This window comes from Zootoca vivipara, chromosome 6 (assembly GCF_963506605.1).
Source record: "Zootoca vivipara chromosome 6, rZooViv1.1, whole genome shotgun sequence".
Lineage (NCBI taxonomy): Eukaryota > Metazoa > Chordata > Lepidosauria > Squamata > Lacertidae > Zootoca > Zootoca vivipara.
Genome location: NC_083281.1, coordinates 90,366,486 through 90,382,772, shown reverse-complemented (window position 1 = coordinate 90,382,772; position 16,287 = coordinate 90,366,486). Strand labels below are relative to the sequence as shown.

At 50.8% G+C, this 16,287-nt stretch overlaps 1 protein-coding gene across 1 annotated transcript; it reads right to left on the bottom strand.

Annotated features, from left to right (window-relative positions):
• Positions 1 to 3,488: 3,488 nt before the first annotated feature.
• On the bottom strand, positions 3,489 to 12,819 carry MYL2 (myosin light chain 2). The gene is made up of 7 exons (XM_035120883.2): positions 12,721 to 12,819; positions 9,885 to 9,965; positions 8,927 to 9,002; positions 7,052 to 7,156; positions 6,744 to 6,819; positions 6,213 to 6,261; positions 3,489 to 3,698 (listed from the first exon to the last, which is right to left on the bottom strand). The coding sequence occupies exons 1-7, from the start codon at positions 12,721 to 12,723 to the stop codon at positions 3,600 to 3,602; spliced, it is 489 nt and encodes a 162-aa protein (XP_034976774.1). The 5' UTR covers positions 12,724 to 12,819; the 3' UTR covers positions 3,489 to 3,599.
• Between the last annotated feature and the right edge of the window lie 3,468 nt (positions 12,820 to 16,287).

The window sequence follows — 16,287 nt, the reverse complement described above, 5'->3', positions numbered from 1 at the left end:
GTACAGTGAGCTAGGTGTAGAAACATGTCTTCTTACTCCGATGCAGAATCCGGCATAAAAGTCACGGGACACTGAATCTTCTCCCCTTTCTTCTCTTTCGTAATTCCGGAACCGGAGGAAAGGGTCTGCACTCCATGTTTTCCCTCTCCCCCTTTTCCCCTTCTGTCTCTTCCCGCCTGTGGAGTCTGGGCTCTTTCCTCCTGCCTGAGCCCTGGCACTCTCTCTCCGTGTCCTGACTAGCCTCCCCCAGCCTGTGCTTCCTTCGCTGCTCGGGGAGGGGCTGCTCTTGATGATAGGGGGAGGTACTCTGTACTCTCTCCCCCTTACATCACCATAGGTGGTTCTGGATTCCAGACCACAGGTACTATAGCTAGATCTGGAGGGGGTCAAAGATGGCATGTGTCAACAAAGCACTGTTGGGCTGAAGACCAAGCTGCCCTGATTCTTAGCCAAGCTCAGAGTCTGGGACCAAGTCGAGAAAGCCAGGCAGGTGGCCCCCATGAACAGAGGGAGGAGGGCCAAATCATACCATCACACTAAAGCCTTCTGAAACAGGAATTATGGACCCCCTGAGCTCCCTGCAGTGTAGGCGCAGGGTAAGTCTCCCAAGCAATCTCTATCTCAGTGTTTCCCAAACTTGGGTCTCCAGCTGTTTCTGGACTACAGCTCCCACCACCCCTGACCACTGGTCTTGCCAGCTAGGGATGATGGGAGTTGTAGTCCAAAAGCAGCCGGATACCCAAGTTTGGGAAGCACTGCTCTTGCTGAAACAAAGAAGGGGAACAGCTGTGGCTCTCCAGATGTTGTTGGACTCACAGCTGCCAGTTCCAGCAACCCTAGCGGTCATAGCCAGTGGTTGGTAGGGTGGGAGCAACATCTGGAGGGGTCCTGTCAGGGGCTCCTTGGGGGCAGGAGGCAGGAGGAAAGGACAAAATCTTGTTGCCGAGAACCAGGCACCCCTTTGTAGGGAGCATTGAGCGTCCCCACCCAGGCAGAGTGTGTGTGGAGTGGAGCCATAGGGGGAGAGAGGCCCAGAAGCTTGCCCTGTTTCACTTTTCAAAGCTTGGCCGGAGGGACCCGCCAACCGTTTGGACATCTTCGTAGTTTCCATTTGGTTACGAGCCTCTTGCCTCGCTCCTCATGTACCTTGGAATCACGGCTTCTGGACCTTGAACAAAGACCTGTTCCTTGCTGTCAGGGGGACTCCCTACAGGGACCCTCCCCCAGTCATCCTGACCAGCACTACGCCCAGTGACAGCGCAAGCAGCGGGTCAGGAGGAGGGAATGAGGAATGGAGCGGAATGGAGAGGGGGCTCCAAGACGCATCAGAGCCCCTGCACCAACCCAGCTGGCCAGAGGAGGAAGGACAGCGCAGCAAGGTGTCGGAGCCTCTGCAACGCTCCAGCCAAAGAACGGGAAAAGGAACGCAGCCCCTTCCGGCGTGCACATTGGTTCACGCACCCAGACGTAGGGCAAGGGGGTGGCGTTTTGCGGTCCCCAGATTATTATGCTGGCGCAAAAGCAGACAAGAGCCATTGATTCTGATTCTGAATCAGACTAGGCAGTCATGTTTTCTGATGTCTCTGCACTGTAAATAGTATGCACAATAAAGCTCTCAAAGACAGAGCAGACTGGAGCGTCTTTACTCAAGAGTAGCCGCAACAATCCCCTGACACTTGCTGTCCATTAAGAGTTGCTGCTGTCGTGTGTGTTTTTTTGGCAGGAGCCTGGCCAGTGTGGTGTAGTGGTTAAGAGCGGTAGACTCGTAATCTGGGGAACCGGGTTCGCTTCCCCGCTCCTCCACATGCAGCTGCTGGGTGACCTTGGGCTAGTCACGCTTCTCTGAAGTCTCTCAGCCCCACTCACCTCACAGAGTGTTTGTTGTGGGGGAGGAAGGGAAAAGGAAATTGTTAGCCGCTTTGAGACTCCTTCGGGTAGTGATAAAGCGGGATATCAAATCCAAACTCCTCCTCTTCTTCTTCCCCATCCTTGAGTGAAATGCTCCTGTAAGAACACCGGAGGGCAGCACTGTCCAACAATCTGATTCTGAGTGTTGTAAACCAGCTAGGACTGTGTTGGTACTCTGCCTTTCTTGGCACTTCAGCCCAACTGAGAAACAAAACAAGTTTCAGGACACCTCTGACAGATGGGGAGCTACCAGCTGATGGACATGCAGGTGTGGTTTGGGAGAAATGATGCCGTGAGCCAACTGGTGAGCCCAGACTGGTCCACAAGCTGGAGGCTTCCCACCCCATCCTACCAGCTTCCTATAACCAACCAGGTGGGGCCTGCTCCCATGAGTGCTGGCCCTATTGCATTGGGGAGACAGCCCCCAACCCCTGCAGAATTACCATATGGGAAAATGTCCCCCTGGAGGAACTGCAAATTCAGGACACTCGGCATACTCTGTCGGGTCCCACCCACCACCACCACCAGGGCCGGTGCGTCCATTAAGGAGAACTAGGCAGTTGCCTAGGGTGCCAAAATGGAGGGGGTGCTGGCATAACGGGGAGCGCTGCTGGCTTCGCAGGACTCGCTCTGCCGCTGCACCCCTACCCACGTCCAGGGCAGGCAGCAGCAGTGGCGTCAGTGCAGCCCAGGCATGCCCAGAGCGCTGAGGGCAGCAGCGTGTGGAGGACACGTGGGGCGAGAGCAGCCCCTTCCCGCGGCACGCGCGCGCCAGAGCCGGGCCTTCAGCTCCAGGCACTGTCACCGCACTCTACTTCTCGGGCAGGTGGGAGCAGCTGCTGTTGAACCCGGGGGTCTGTGGCTGAAGCTCGAGGGCGGCCAGATCAACCCAGCCGTCGATGTTGCAGGTAAGCGGGAGGGGCGCTGGGAAGGGAAGAAGGTGAAGGCTGGGCCAGGCCCGCAGGGAGGAGGCAGACGACTGGGGGGGGGGGCGGCGCCAGAAGGTGATCTCGCCTAGGGTGCAAAAAACCCTAGCACCGGCCCTGACCACCACTCTTCAGATCCATCAAAACCACCCCAAGCCCCAAGACACGGGTGAAAGCCCAGACCTAAAGCTATCATTCCCATGTGGCAGTTTGAGGTCTCCCTTCCCTGAGCCCTCCTTGGGATGAGGAAGACATGTGCTGTGGACCAGAACCCTCCCAGTTCTCCCAGGGAAGGATGGACCAGCATGGGTGGAGGGGAGTATAAAAGGTCCAGGACTGATGCAACACCTTGTCTAACTCAGGTCCCTGTAACTGTAGCTGGTCCATGGAATGGTTCCCCAGCATTGATGGAGCAGTGGTGTCAGAAGTGGGATATGTGCCTGTTTGCAGCTTGGGCGCTGGCTCCCGCATGAGTTCATTCTCCCCTCCCAGGTTTCGCCAAGCCAACCGTTATTCACGTAGGTATACGCGGACTCGATGAATAATTCAACACAAATACAATTTTAGAAATGTTTCTCAAGTCACGAATGAATTCTTTCACACAAAGAGGACGGACAAGGGACTGGGAACACCAAGAAGACGAGAACTATCAGGAAGCATGTGAACATCCCGGTTTGCACGGTGAGGAACAACCAGAGCTGTGAGGAGAAGGAAGCCCCGCTGTGTACCATTCCAGGCACCATGGGTAGAGTTCTCTCCCAGCCTTCAGTCTTTGTCCTCTCCATGAGTGATGATATGGACGATGTTCTTATAGTCCAGGTGGCCGGTCACGTCGGGAGGGAAAGCTGCGAACATTTGGTCTATCTGCAGGAAAGAAGCAGGCAGGGAAAAGTTTTCTGGATGGACATTTTATGCAACGTCGCACCGGTTATACCCGAAATTGCAGTCTTCTAATTGCTTCGACTGATGCTCAAGCAACACAATCCTATGCACATTTCTTTAGAAGTAAGCAAGCACCCTAAGATGGGTGCTCAAGGGGGACTTACACCCAACCAAGTGTGCATAGAGGATTGCACTCTTAATCAACCCAAGCTCTAGTCTGAAATCTTATGGGAATAAAAAGGTAAAGGGACCCCCGTGACCGACTCTGGGGTTGCGCACTCATCTCGCATTATTGGCCGAGGGAGCTGCCGTATAGCTTCCAGGTCATGTGGCCAGCATGACAAAGCCGCTTCTGGCAAACCAGAGCAGCACATGGAAACGCTGTTTACCTTCCCGCTGAAGCGATTCCTATTTATCTACTTGCATTTTGATGTGCTTTCAAACTGCTAGGTTGGCAGGAGCTGGGACCACGCAACGGGAGCTCACCCCGTCACAGGGATTCGAACCACCGACCTTCTGATCAGCAAGCCCTAGGCTCAGTGGTTTAACCACAGCGCCACCTGGGAATAACTTGCACTGAAATCAATGGGCCTTATATCTCAGTAGACATGCACAGGACTGCATTGCCAGTCGATTAGCAGCAGGGCAACCCCACGCCTGCTTCCTTGGAAGTAAGTCCTTCTGTGTTGTCAATGTGTTTAGACAGGAAGTCTTATTATCCTTATCATTAGTCCTGGGGCGGGGGGCGGGGGTTACTGTAAAAATACTGCTGAATACCTGCTGGCACCCTGCCAGCAGAAAAGCAACATTAGTAAGCCAAAAATATTTTATATGAATATATGAAGAGCCTGCTGGATCAGGCCAATGGCCTGCACCTAGTCCAGCATCTTGTTCCATACTGACGAGGCTGCTGAGAAGAGAGCACAGAGTCAGCTAGGGACTTCTCGCTTGCTCTCACAATACTACAATTCCCAGGGTTCCCTGGAGGGAAGCAGAGAGGGAACCCTTAGTCCATTTAGCTAAGGATTATCCACACTGTCGGGCAGGAACTCTCCAGGGTCTCAGGTAGGGGACTTTCCTGGCCTACCTGGAGTTGCTGGGGTTTGATCCTAGGATCCTTTGCTAGCAAAGCATGTGCTCTGCTGCTCAGATGTGGCCTGTCCCTAAAAATAAAGGGAGGTGCTAGTCCTCAACGTTCTTGACGCAGGGTGGAATTAAGTAAGATGGAAGGTGAGCAGAGGAAGGTGACCAAGATGTTCAAGGGTCTTATGAGGAACGATTGAGGGAGTTGTGGATGTTTAGCCTGGAAAAGAGGTGGCTGAGAGGAGATAAGCTAGTTGAGATTCGAATCATTGCAGGAGGTTGGACTAGGCAGGGAATAGCCTAGTTGGCCCAAGGGGGTGCAAAAAATTGCACCTCACTCTGGCTCGGAGTGGATATGAGCCCACCTGCTCGTTCCTGCACTGCTTTGGGTGGCCAGGCAAGGAACACAGGCTCCTCTGGGCACCTTGGCAGAGGAACACCAGGGGCAGGGGCACTGATACGGCTCCTTACCAAAGGTGCAAGGGAGTCTATGTACGCCCCTGGCTTGACTAGATCAGTGTTTCTCAACCTTTTTTGGGCCACAGCACACTTGTTCTATGAAAAAAAATCCCGCGGCACACCAACTCTGTGCCGCCCTATATTTAGTTTAGTTTGGAGGGGAGACGTAAAGCATGCCACTGAAGAACTGCTGCGCGGTGGCCAGGCGGACCCACCAGGCGCAGAGCCTGCGGAGCGAGCGGGGACACAGACGGCACGCACAGACCCCAGGCGGGCAGACACGGGCACGCAGCTGCCGCCGCCTCCCTCCCAGCCGCCCCAGGCAGCCGCCGCCGCTCTGGCCCGGCGAAGGGAAGCCCTGCGCAGCCTTCCCCGCCTGCCTCCTCCTCCCCAGGCGGCGGCGCCCTCTCTAGCCTCCGGCTGGATGCAGACTCTAAATTTTGCCACGATGTGCAGCGACGAGAAGGGTGATTTGCATTGTCTCTGATTTGCCTGGCGGCCGCCAATACACAACACAGGCCCGCCAGAAAAGAAACCGGCCGGGTCACGACGCGGGCGCTCGCCTCACGTCGTGACCTGGCCGGCTTCCTTTCCGGCGGGTCAGCGACGTGACAATGCAAATCGCCCTTCTCGTCGCGGCACACCAGCCAGCGTCTCGCGGCACAGTAGTGTGCCGCGGAACACCGGTTGAGAAACGCTGGACTAGATGACCCTCAGGGTCCTTTTCAGCTCTACAAATTCAATGATTCTAGGAGCATAGGAGGCAGAGCGTTGGTCTCAGTATTGCGGATCATGATGGACAGCAGTGGCCCAAGGTCCAGGACAGCAGTTTCCCCCCAGCTCTGCCTGCAGAAGCCAGGCACTGAACGCCAAGCTGTTCCTCTTCTGTTTCTGAGCTCCTGCCCTCCCACTTACCCCATTCAATGCCTGCCAGTCCCCAAGGCCTCCTCTTACCTCTTCCTTTGAAAACCGTTCTCCTTGCGTCATCAGCATCTCCTTAATGCTGCAATACAAAGTAGGGGATCAATGGAGGACCACGAGGGAGCAAAACCCCAGAGCAAAATGAGCCCTGGCTCCTTCCATCCCTCGACAAGGAAAGCTTTGAGAGGAGCAGAGGCTGCAGCCGTTTAATTGAAGGGCCTGAGAGACAGCTGCCCCTCGCGTCTCGTAATCAAAGGATTCATTGGGAAGCTTCCGAAATCAGCACCAACGTCATTTTGTCCAGCATCCTGTTCTCACAGTGGGCAGCCAGATACCCCAAAGGGAAACCCACAAGCAGGATGCAAGCATGGGAGCAATTCTCCCTTCCTGTGGCTTCCAGCAACTGGTATTCAGAAGATTTACTGCTCTGACTGTGGATACAGAGCATCGGCTAGTAGCCACCAATAGCCTTTTCCTTCGTGAAATTGCCCGGCCCTCCTTTAAAGCCATCCAAACTGGTGGCCATCCCAGCCTCCTTTGGGAGGGAGTTCCACAGATACTTACTAGTTTGCCTTCAGGCCTTTGCCGTCTGGGTCGAACACTTTGAAAGCGTTCAGAATAGTCTCTTCTGGATCCGCACCTGAAAGTCATAGAAAATAGACCTGGAAAGTGAAGTACTTATGGGAGGCTGCCCTGTTCTCTCCACCACTTGGGGGGGGGAGGAGGGTGTTCTTGCAATTGCGGGGGGTTGGACTAGATGACCCTTGGGGGTACCTTCCAACTTGATGATTCTATGTCTGTGGCAAGGTGGAAGTGAGGCAATCCCAGAGGAGGCCAGCTGGCATGGGGGGGGGGAAGATCTCCAATCTTACCTTTAAGTTTTTCTCCAAACATGGTCAGGAACACTGTGAAATTAATAGGCCCAGGAGCTTCCTTGACCATGTCGTCCAGTTCTTCATTCTTCACATTCAAGCGTCCTGAGGAAGGAGGGAAACACGGCAGAGTAGAAGAACGGCAGTGGAGATTTGTCAATGATCCAATCAAATATCGAACGTCTTGGAATCATCACGTTAATCCTGTGCAACAGGAGCAAGCAGCTTGGTGCCTTCTGGGGGCACTATAAATTCCACCAGCCCCAGTCAGCAATGCCGACAGCCATGGGTGACGGGTGTTTTAGTTCGAAAAGAGAGCACTGTGTTGGCCACACCAGATTGAGAGGCCCACCACCGAACCTTTGGCAACCGACCAACTGTATCCGGTGGCCCACCAGAGGGCTGTTTTGCTACCTGGAACTGCGAAAATTAGGGTTGCAGTTCACAGGGCTCATGAGAGGCAGTGTGGTATAGTGGTTAGAATGTTGGACTGGGATCTAGGGTTCCAACAAGCGCTCAAATCCATGAAGCCCATTGGAACTGGCCTTGGGCCAGTTTCTGCCTCCCAGTCTCACCTCCCTCCCAGGCCTCTTGTGGAGATTAAATGAGCAGGAGGAGAACCACACTGAGTTCCTTGGAGGAAAAGGTGAGATATGAATGAATGAATGAATGAATGAATGAATGCAGTCTGGTTTGGCCTTGGCAGGTCACAAGTCCTGCTGAACTTAAAGATCCCAGATCTTTAAACAGCAAATGATTCATGTTTGGTTTTTCAGACTTTGTGGGAATCGACATTCTGAATTTAAGTTGGTGGACCTGGCACAGAACTTTAGCTGGGTGGTGAGAGGAGAGAAAATGTTGGCAATTGAAATAGGCCTTTTCGTTGAAAAAAAATTCATGCATGCTGTATGTATGTCTATTTATTAAAAATGTTTCTAGGCTGCTCTTTAGGTTTTTTTTATCCAACTTGAGCCCTATTCAGAGCAGACCCAATGAAATTAATGAACCCAAGAGGCCCCATCTTCTCTATGCATTTAAAGCAGAATCACAACACTTCAAACAGGGTGGTGAGAGTAGTTAGGAGGGCACCCTACCCCCCCTGCCAGAACTACAATTCCCAGAGTTCCCTGGGAAGAGGAATCCACTGTCTGGGAATTGTAGTTTCTTTAAAGTGGTATGATACTGCTTTAAATGTATACAGTGCAGATGGGACCCAACTCAGGTTCATTAATTTCAGTGGGTCTAGGACTAGCGTTGAATGCAACCTTTCCCACCCCACCTTTTTTTTCCTTTTTTTTTTTTTACAAAGATATCAGGTTGCTATACAAAAGTAGGTAAAGGTAAAGGGAGCCCTGACCGTTAGGTCCAGTCGCGGACGACTCTGGGGTTGCGGCGCTCATCTCCCTTTACTGGCCGAAGGAACCGGGGTACAGCTTCCGGGTCATGTGGCCAGCATGACGAAGCCACTTTCTGGCGAACCAGAGCAGCGCACGGAAACGCCATTTACCTTCCCGTCGGAGCAGTACCTATTTATCTACTTGCACTTTGACGTGCTTTCGAACTGCTAGGTTGGCAGGAGCTGGGACCGAGCAACGGGAGCTCACCCCGTCGCAGGGATTCGAACCGCCGACCTTCTGATCGGCAAGCCATAGGCTCTGTGGTTTAACCCACAGTGCCACCCGTGGGTAACGAAAAGCAAAACAGACAAATCCTCTGTAATACAGTTATGGATAAAACATCATCATAATAAATAAAAACACTAGAGGCAGTTTTAAAAGCAGTCAGAACAGACTAGATACAAAACCATAAAAATGTAAGATTTGTCCCGGTCACGCTTACAATCTTTTGGGTGTTTTATAGGGTTTCCTTGCTTACCTAATGCGGCGAATGTATCTCTCAGGTCTGATTTGTCAATGAACCCATCACGGTTTTGATCCATGATGGTGAAAGCCTAAATGGGGGATATCAGGGCACAGTTGTGTTATCTGGCCACACTGCTAAGTCATGCTAGATGCAGAAATTGCTTTCCTGAGAAGCTTGGCATTATTATTAGGAAAAATTACATCTGCAAATGGGTGCATTAGGAGAAATTCACATGCTGGTGAATTTTCACGAGGGCTTTAAAATAAACGCATTGCAAAATGCAGCGAGAATGTGGTCACTCGAATTGGGTGTCCCTCCCCCTACTTCAATGCCTCCCCCCTCCCCAGGCTCCCGGGCTCTACCTGGGAGCAAACCCCGAAATCTGCTCTGCAGAACCGAACAAAAATAGAAGGGGGGGGGAAACAACAGCGAAAAAGTCAGCCCGGAGTATGCTACCACCTGCTGGTGTTTTGCCATGCGTTGAAATTGGCAGGAGTCTTTTATTCCAGCAATTAAGCTCTGGTATTGTGAACAGGTTCCACGGCTGAGACCGGGCTTCCCATTTAAGCCCCTTTTAATTGGTTTCTGGAACCTTTAGTCTCTGAGAATGTGGACTCACCCAGGACTTGGCATGCAATTCTGTGCTTAAAATAAATAAGTAAAAGAATTGGCCTGGCCTGCCCTCAAGACACAAGGCTCCCTGCAGCCGGCTGATTTGGCATAGCAAAGGAACGCCTGCAAAGAGGTGCTGCTTTTATTGCAGGTGTGGAACGGAGACAGAGAGAGAAGCCAGCGGCTCTTCAGGGGAGTTTGTGGAGAGTGAGATTTGAATGCGGGGCTGCCTCCCTGGCTCAGGGCACAGCCTGGGCTGCTTTCTCAGAATGATTTAGGAAGATTTGGGGTGCAACTCTCCCCCCCCCCAAGGCCGTTCCCCTTCCCCTGCCTTTCTTCTTGGGCTGTCTAGACGTACCTCCTTGAACTCCTGGATCTGAGCCTGCTCAAACATGGAAAAGACATTGGAGTCGGATCGCTTCTTGGCTTTCTTGGGAGACTTTGAGAGATGCAAGGGGGACAATTGTTATTCACGGGTGCCCCCTTAAGCCTCGGAGCTGCATCAGGGCTGTAGCGGAGGTGGGAAGCGAAAGGAAGGTGCTCTGTATGCACAGCTAAAAAGCCAGCAGATTTTATCATTATATCATTCCATAGAATCAGAGCCATCTTTCCCATAGGGCTTCGTGGTGTATCACAGCCTCTCAGGGGCGCCCCAGCAAGTGGGGGAGCTGCACTGCTCGGCTGGCAGCCTCCCCTTCCCCTGCACGCCCACCAGCTGCGCCCCGCCAACCATAAGGCTGGTGGGTGTGCAGCTTCCCTCCCAAGCCTCCTCGGGAGGAGAGCGATCCCTGAAGTGGCTTAGGATGGAAGCTGCGCCCTGGCAACCATATGGCTGGCTGACGCGCAGCTTCCCTCCCAAGCCTCTGCGAGGATCGCTCTCCCGCAGTGGCGTGGGGGAGAGTTGCACCCCCGATGGCTGGCAGTGCGCAGCTACAGTCACCCCAACACTATCCGTGGTAATTTGGGGGCGCTGGGTGGATATTTGCACCCCAGCGCTGCATCTGCTAAAGACGGCCCTGCATTAGAATTACAGATTTGTAGAGTTGGGAAGGGACTCCCAGGGTCATTATTACTACTATTATTAATTGATTATTTATGCTGATGCTGCTTGATGCGCAGGTGGCTTCTAAGCAATTTGCCAAACACAAAAACCAATTGCACCACACTGTTAAAATATAGAACATTTTTTTTAAAAAAAGTAGCGAAAATACAGAACAAACCAATCCTATTAAAACATTAACCAATAAACATTTACCTATATCATGAAAGTGGCGGACTCTCCTTTATTGGAGTTTTTAAAGCAGAGGTCTCTAAGGGATTCTTTAGCTGTGATTCCTGCGTGGCAGGGGGGTTGGACTAGATGACCCTTGGGGTGCCTACCTGCTCCAGAATTATATGATTCTATTAAAAGAGGTCATCAAACAAGAGGCCTTTTAAAGCGCCCCGTTAAATTGTTCATACCCCACTCTTCATTATTCCCACAATCCCAGAGGGAGGGCTTATTCCCACTTAACTTTGTGTTTTCCAGCCATTGTCCACACTTTAAAACTCCATGTCCGACTGCTCTTTCTCTGACTGAGCTTTCTCCCTGAAAACCCACTCTTTCCTGCTGAATCGGAGCAAGAAGCAACCTGCAGAAAACTCGAATTGCCATCTGTTCCGCTTCCGCTTTAAATGGTGGGTTTTTGCAGGGAAAACTCAAGGCGAAAGCACAGTTAAGTGTGAATAAGCCCCAAGGAACAACTTTTAAAACGCAACACATAAATATTTGACTTAAATATAAAATCACACCATATACTAACAGCTTAACTGTGTCCGCCGAGTGAGGGGCAATGCTTTTCGGGAGCCTGATTCATCTCAGCTGGTTTTACAGGTGAGTGTGAACCTTGGAAAGTTCCTAAGTAAAGGTTTTTAGAACCACTATTCTGTGGACTTCACCGGAGGGCAAAGATATGGAACACAAGGTTGCTCATTTTCTTTTCTTCTTTAGCGTTTGTGTTGTGTCATTTTATACTACGAGCCTTCTACAACTTATACACCTTCTACAACTTGCAACCTTGGAAGCCTTTTTCTGACTTAGGAGCATGACCCCCCCCACCCCATAAATAAATCTGCCTTTGAGGTCAGTCCACCCCAGTATTCTCCACAGCAACACGGAGTTGCCTCGTGAAGAATTCGACCCTGGGTCTATCTAGGGCAGTGCTGCCTACATCAACTGACAGGAGTCTCAGATTGGGGTCTCCAAGATCTCAGGCCGGGGTCTTTCTCAGGTGTACGTGGGCATGCTGGGGACTGAGGCTGGCACTGTTTTCTGGGTAGCCTTCGTCCTCAAAGTTGGTTGCCAGAACCACAACTTGCAGATGGAGTCAATTCCACAGCCTCGCTCTGCATTATATGAAGGACTTCCCTTTTGTTCTGTCCTGAACCCCAAACCATTCAGCTTAATTGGATGTAACTGGGTGGGGAGCATATATAAGATGCTGGTCCCCCCCCCAATCTTGTCTACACTGATTGGCAGCAGCTCTCCAGGATTTCAAGCAAGGAGTCTCCCAGCATTACCTGGAGATGTCAGGCTCACCTGGAAACCTTTCATAGGAGACACACCTTTTATAGGAGACACATTTTAGATCTTCTGTTTTTAAGCTTTTATGGGAAGAGGGGTTGTCTTTTCTTTATAATCATTTTCCGGATTTAAATTGTATCTACCCATCATGTGTGTTTAATGATATTCACACTTTGGGTTCGCTGCCCTGGAATCTTTGGGTGAAGGGCGAGCAAGGAATATTTCAAGTATACAAACGTGCCAGTTAAAGAACCTGCATTCCCACTAACTTGTGGGATAATTCGCATGCTTCCAAAACCTCAGAGAACAAACAGGAGCTGCTGTAAAACTTCCTAGCCTCCTCTGATTCAAATCAGCTCCCACTGACTTATGTAGGCTGCGCGGTCCCTACCCCACTTACCTGGAAGTGAGCCCCACTGAATTCATTGCAGTCATGTAAAGGAATGGAACATCCTTGCGAAGGGGAAGCTGATCCATTGCCCAGATTCACCTGTTAAGCAGCTCTTCTTCATCTATGATCAATAATCAGCCTGCTTCCCCAATACTACTTATTTTCCGGGACCTTTTCTCATTCAATCGTCTGCCCTCTGTCCTCTACCCCAAATATCCCCTCTCTGACCCTCTTACTCACCATGTCTCAGAGCAAACTGTGCAGCCCACAGTCTCGTTCCAAGAGGAATCTTTCAGCTGGTGCCCCCTGCACTCCGGCTGCAGAGACAATAAATAGAGCCCATCCCAGATTAAAAATAAACCCATCTCCACTTTTGGCTGTGGCAGGTGAGTTAGTCCCCCTTTCTCTCTCCAACCCCCCCCCCAAAAAAATCTCCTTTCTCTCTTCTTAAATAACAGCTCATTGTCATGCGGTGACATGTGAGACGGACAGAGGCCTCCAAGGTTAGAGGCATGCGCCAGGCGCCCTGACAGTTTCTCCATTTAAGACGTCGACGTAAGTCCTGCTCGGTGGCTGAATAATAGCTGGACACCTGCGTGTGTCAGTTCTTCCTGGGTGTGCGGCTGGAGGGGCAGCAGAAGTGTGTGTGTATGTGTTAAATGGCACACCAAGCAGAATTAACCAGCCGGCAGGGATGCATTTTGTGTCTGTGTGTGCATTTCAGCCTTTAACAAACGCGGGGGCCTCTAGCTGTTTGCAGTTATGAATCCCTGGTGCAGCTATACGATGGGAGTTGTAGTCCAAAATGGCTGGAGGGCACCAGGCTGACAAAAACGCAATTCCCATTGTGGTGGTTGTTGTTAGCATTTTTGTCACTTTCCTTCTAAGCCACCATCTCAAGGCGTTTTATGCACAAGAGAATAAAAAAGCAGTCAAAATGACAGCATGCACACATTGAAGGCAAGACGGAAACCCCGATGAGTGGGCAGCCACGACGAAGACCCATTTCACCAGCTGGAAAAGCCTGTCAGGACAAAAAGGCCTCCAGCTGCTCCTGGAAAGTGTCTGTTGTTATCTCAGAACACAGAACAGGGGCGGCCACGTTGAAAGCCCTGCTCTAACCGCTCTTGAGCACTCTATCAGAGCAAATGGGTTTTCTGCACATAGATGTGCAAGGGGTAAGGAGGTCCCTCAAGTTGGGCACGCACTAGAGCAGGGATCAGCAAACTTTTTCAGCAGGGGGCTGGTCCACTGTCCCTCAGACCATGTGGTGGGCCGGACTATATTTTGGAAAAAAATATGAACAAATTCCTATGCCTCACAAATAACCCAGAGATGCATTTTAAATAAAACGATACATTCTACTCATGTAAAAACACCAGGCAGGCCCCACAAATAACCCAGAGATGCATTTTAAATAAAAGGATACATTCTACTCATGTAAAAACACCAGGCAGGCCCCACAAATAACCCAGAGATACATTTTAAATAAAAGGACACATTCTACTCATGTAAAAACATGTTGATTCCTGGAACGTCCACGGGCCGGATTGAGAAGGCGATTGGGCCGCATCCGGCCCCCGGGCCTTAGTTTGGTAACCCCTGCGCTAGAGCAAGATTTCTCAACATCCACGCTGTGGGGCAGTTTGCCTCTGGGGCCCTGTCTGCTTGGGAGAGAGACCTTTCAGCTGCCCCCGCCCTGACAGTCTTTGTGTTTATATTTTTAGCTTTTTACTCTGCCCCAGAGCATCTCCTTGCCAGGGGGCCAGGAGCAGAGAGATACTTAGACAAGGGGGAAGGGGGCTGAAGTTGACACCCACAATCCCCTGCCTTTGTCCTTGCTTGCAGCTGTCTTAGTTGCACAGGATGAAAATGAATGATGAAGGTGGCAGCAGCTGCTGTTTTGGATGTGCTTCGACACCACCCTCTTTCCCCCTCTCCTCCCGAACTGCATGGGAGAGCTGGAGCCCAGTCTTCCAGGAAGGGGAGTCCTTCTCAGTCCCCAAAACAGAGCCTCCTATTTCTTCAGCCCTTCCTCAGTCTGTCTTTGCACGTGGGGATTCCCGCTCTCCCCCATGCCTGACCAGTTGACCGTTGGCCATTGGGAACCCTATGGGAGTTGAAATCCAGCAACATCTAGAAGGCTGGAAGTTCCACATGTCTGCTATACATAAACAAACAAATTAAATAAATGGGATTCTTTCAGATAAGCAAAATAATACATGATATCAGACAAGACACATATAACAAAGCTTCACTATGAACTTAATTCTGGTGCTGCATGAAGGAAAAAACCCAAACTATCGTGAAGATGTAGAAAAAGCAAAATGGAAGGCCATGAAAGGTAATGTTTAGATTTTAAGTTGAGGTATAATGGAATAAAGTTCCGGTCCATAATGGATGGTGGATATCTTGGGTGGGGAGGACTGCTCCCTGTTGTCTCAAAACAAAAGTGACAAACAAAAACCAAAGTAACTGAGGAGGATTGTTGAATTTAACTCCTCCAAGTTGTCTGTTTTGCTCTGTCTCTTTTTCTGTAACTGTCAACTGCTCCACCTTGTTCCACCATCCTTTTCGAGTGAAATGGTAATATCTCCAGTGGTTGGCTAACTCTAGGGTTGCCATATTTCAAGAAGTGAAAATCTGAACACAAAAGTTGTTGAGCTTATTTTTGGTGGCAGCTATTTCTGCCCAGACGCTGCTTCCGACTGCAGTATTCTGGCTAAGAAAAGCCATGTGTAAGTTCCAGTGGTGGGTGAGGTTCAAGGGAAAAGTGGGTGGAGCAATATTACCTATTCCATTCAGGCCAAAGCATTTGAGGAGACCAGTGAGAGGGGGCACCGTTGTAATATACAGTTACTGACTCACATTTGAATGCACGAAAGGGTTAACCTGAGCCCTGAGCTCAAGTTGCTAGTGAGCAGGCTTTGCCCCACCCCTTTTTCTTTTCTCTTCCTGCTTCCTGAAACAAGCGAAGCAAGGAGCCATGGGGCCAATGACTCCCAGTTGCAAGAAAAACCAAGTGAACTCAATGAATCTGTCCAAGAGGGAGATCTTACAGCCTGCATCTTTGCTAACCCAAAGATTGCATGATCCTTTTTGTAAGGAAACAAAGTACTTGTGTGTGCACTGATGAGTTAACAACTTTTAGGGAGTATTTGCCAATGCTGTTTTGAGGAAGGCAAATCTGGTGTAAATCCCCCCCCCCCCATGTTCAGAAAGAAAACAAATGTTCAGGGTTGGGGGTTTTTTGTAACAGAAATAAAAGTTCAATCTGACCTCTTTTGGAGTACAGTGAATATCCTTCCTGGCAGCTGCTTCTCACTCGCATCGCCTTTGTTCTGGATTCCTCCCTAGTTGGATGTTAATTGGCAGGGCTTTAAAGGCCTAGCAAGCTATCCTAGATATCCTGGGATGGAGCTGGATCTAAACTAAGCACTCAACACCAGGGTGGAAGGAGCAATTCAGAAGAGATGAAAGGAAGCCACAGGGTGCTCCAGGTGGAGAGGGCAAGGCTGCTTCCACTGACGCTCTTTTTCAGGTGAGATTCTGTTGCATCCCAGCAAACTGGGCTTATCCACACCGCTGCTCCCTCCTGGAGAAAACCAATCTATAGCACTCAAGTGGAGCAAACGGCAATTGGGTGTTTCTCTGGATTGACCTTTGCTGATTTGGTACCAGGAAGCAGTGGGGCAGGGAGAAAACCACTTGGACCCCTGCTTTTTGGGTGTGGGTGAGCCCTTAGACCAGGCATGGCCAAACTTGGCCCTCCAGATGTTTTGGGACTACAACTCCCATCACCCCTAG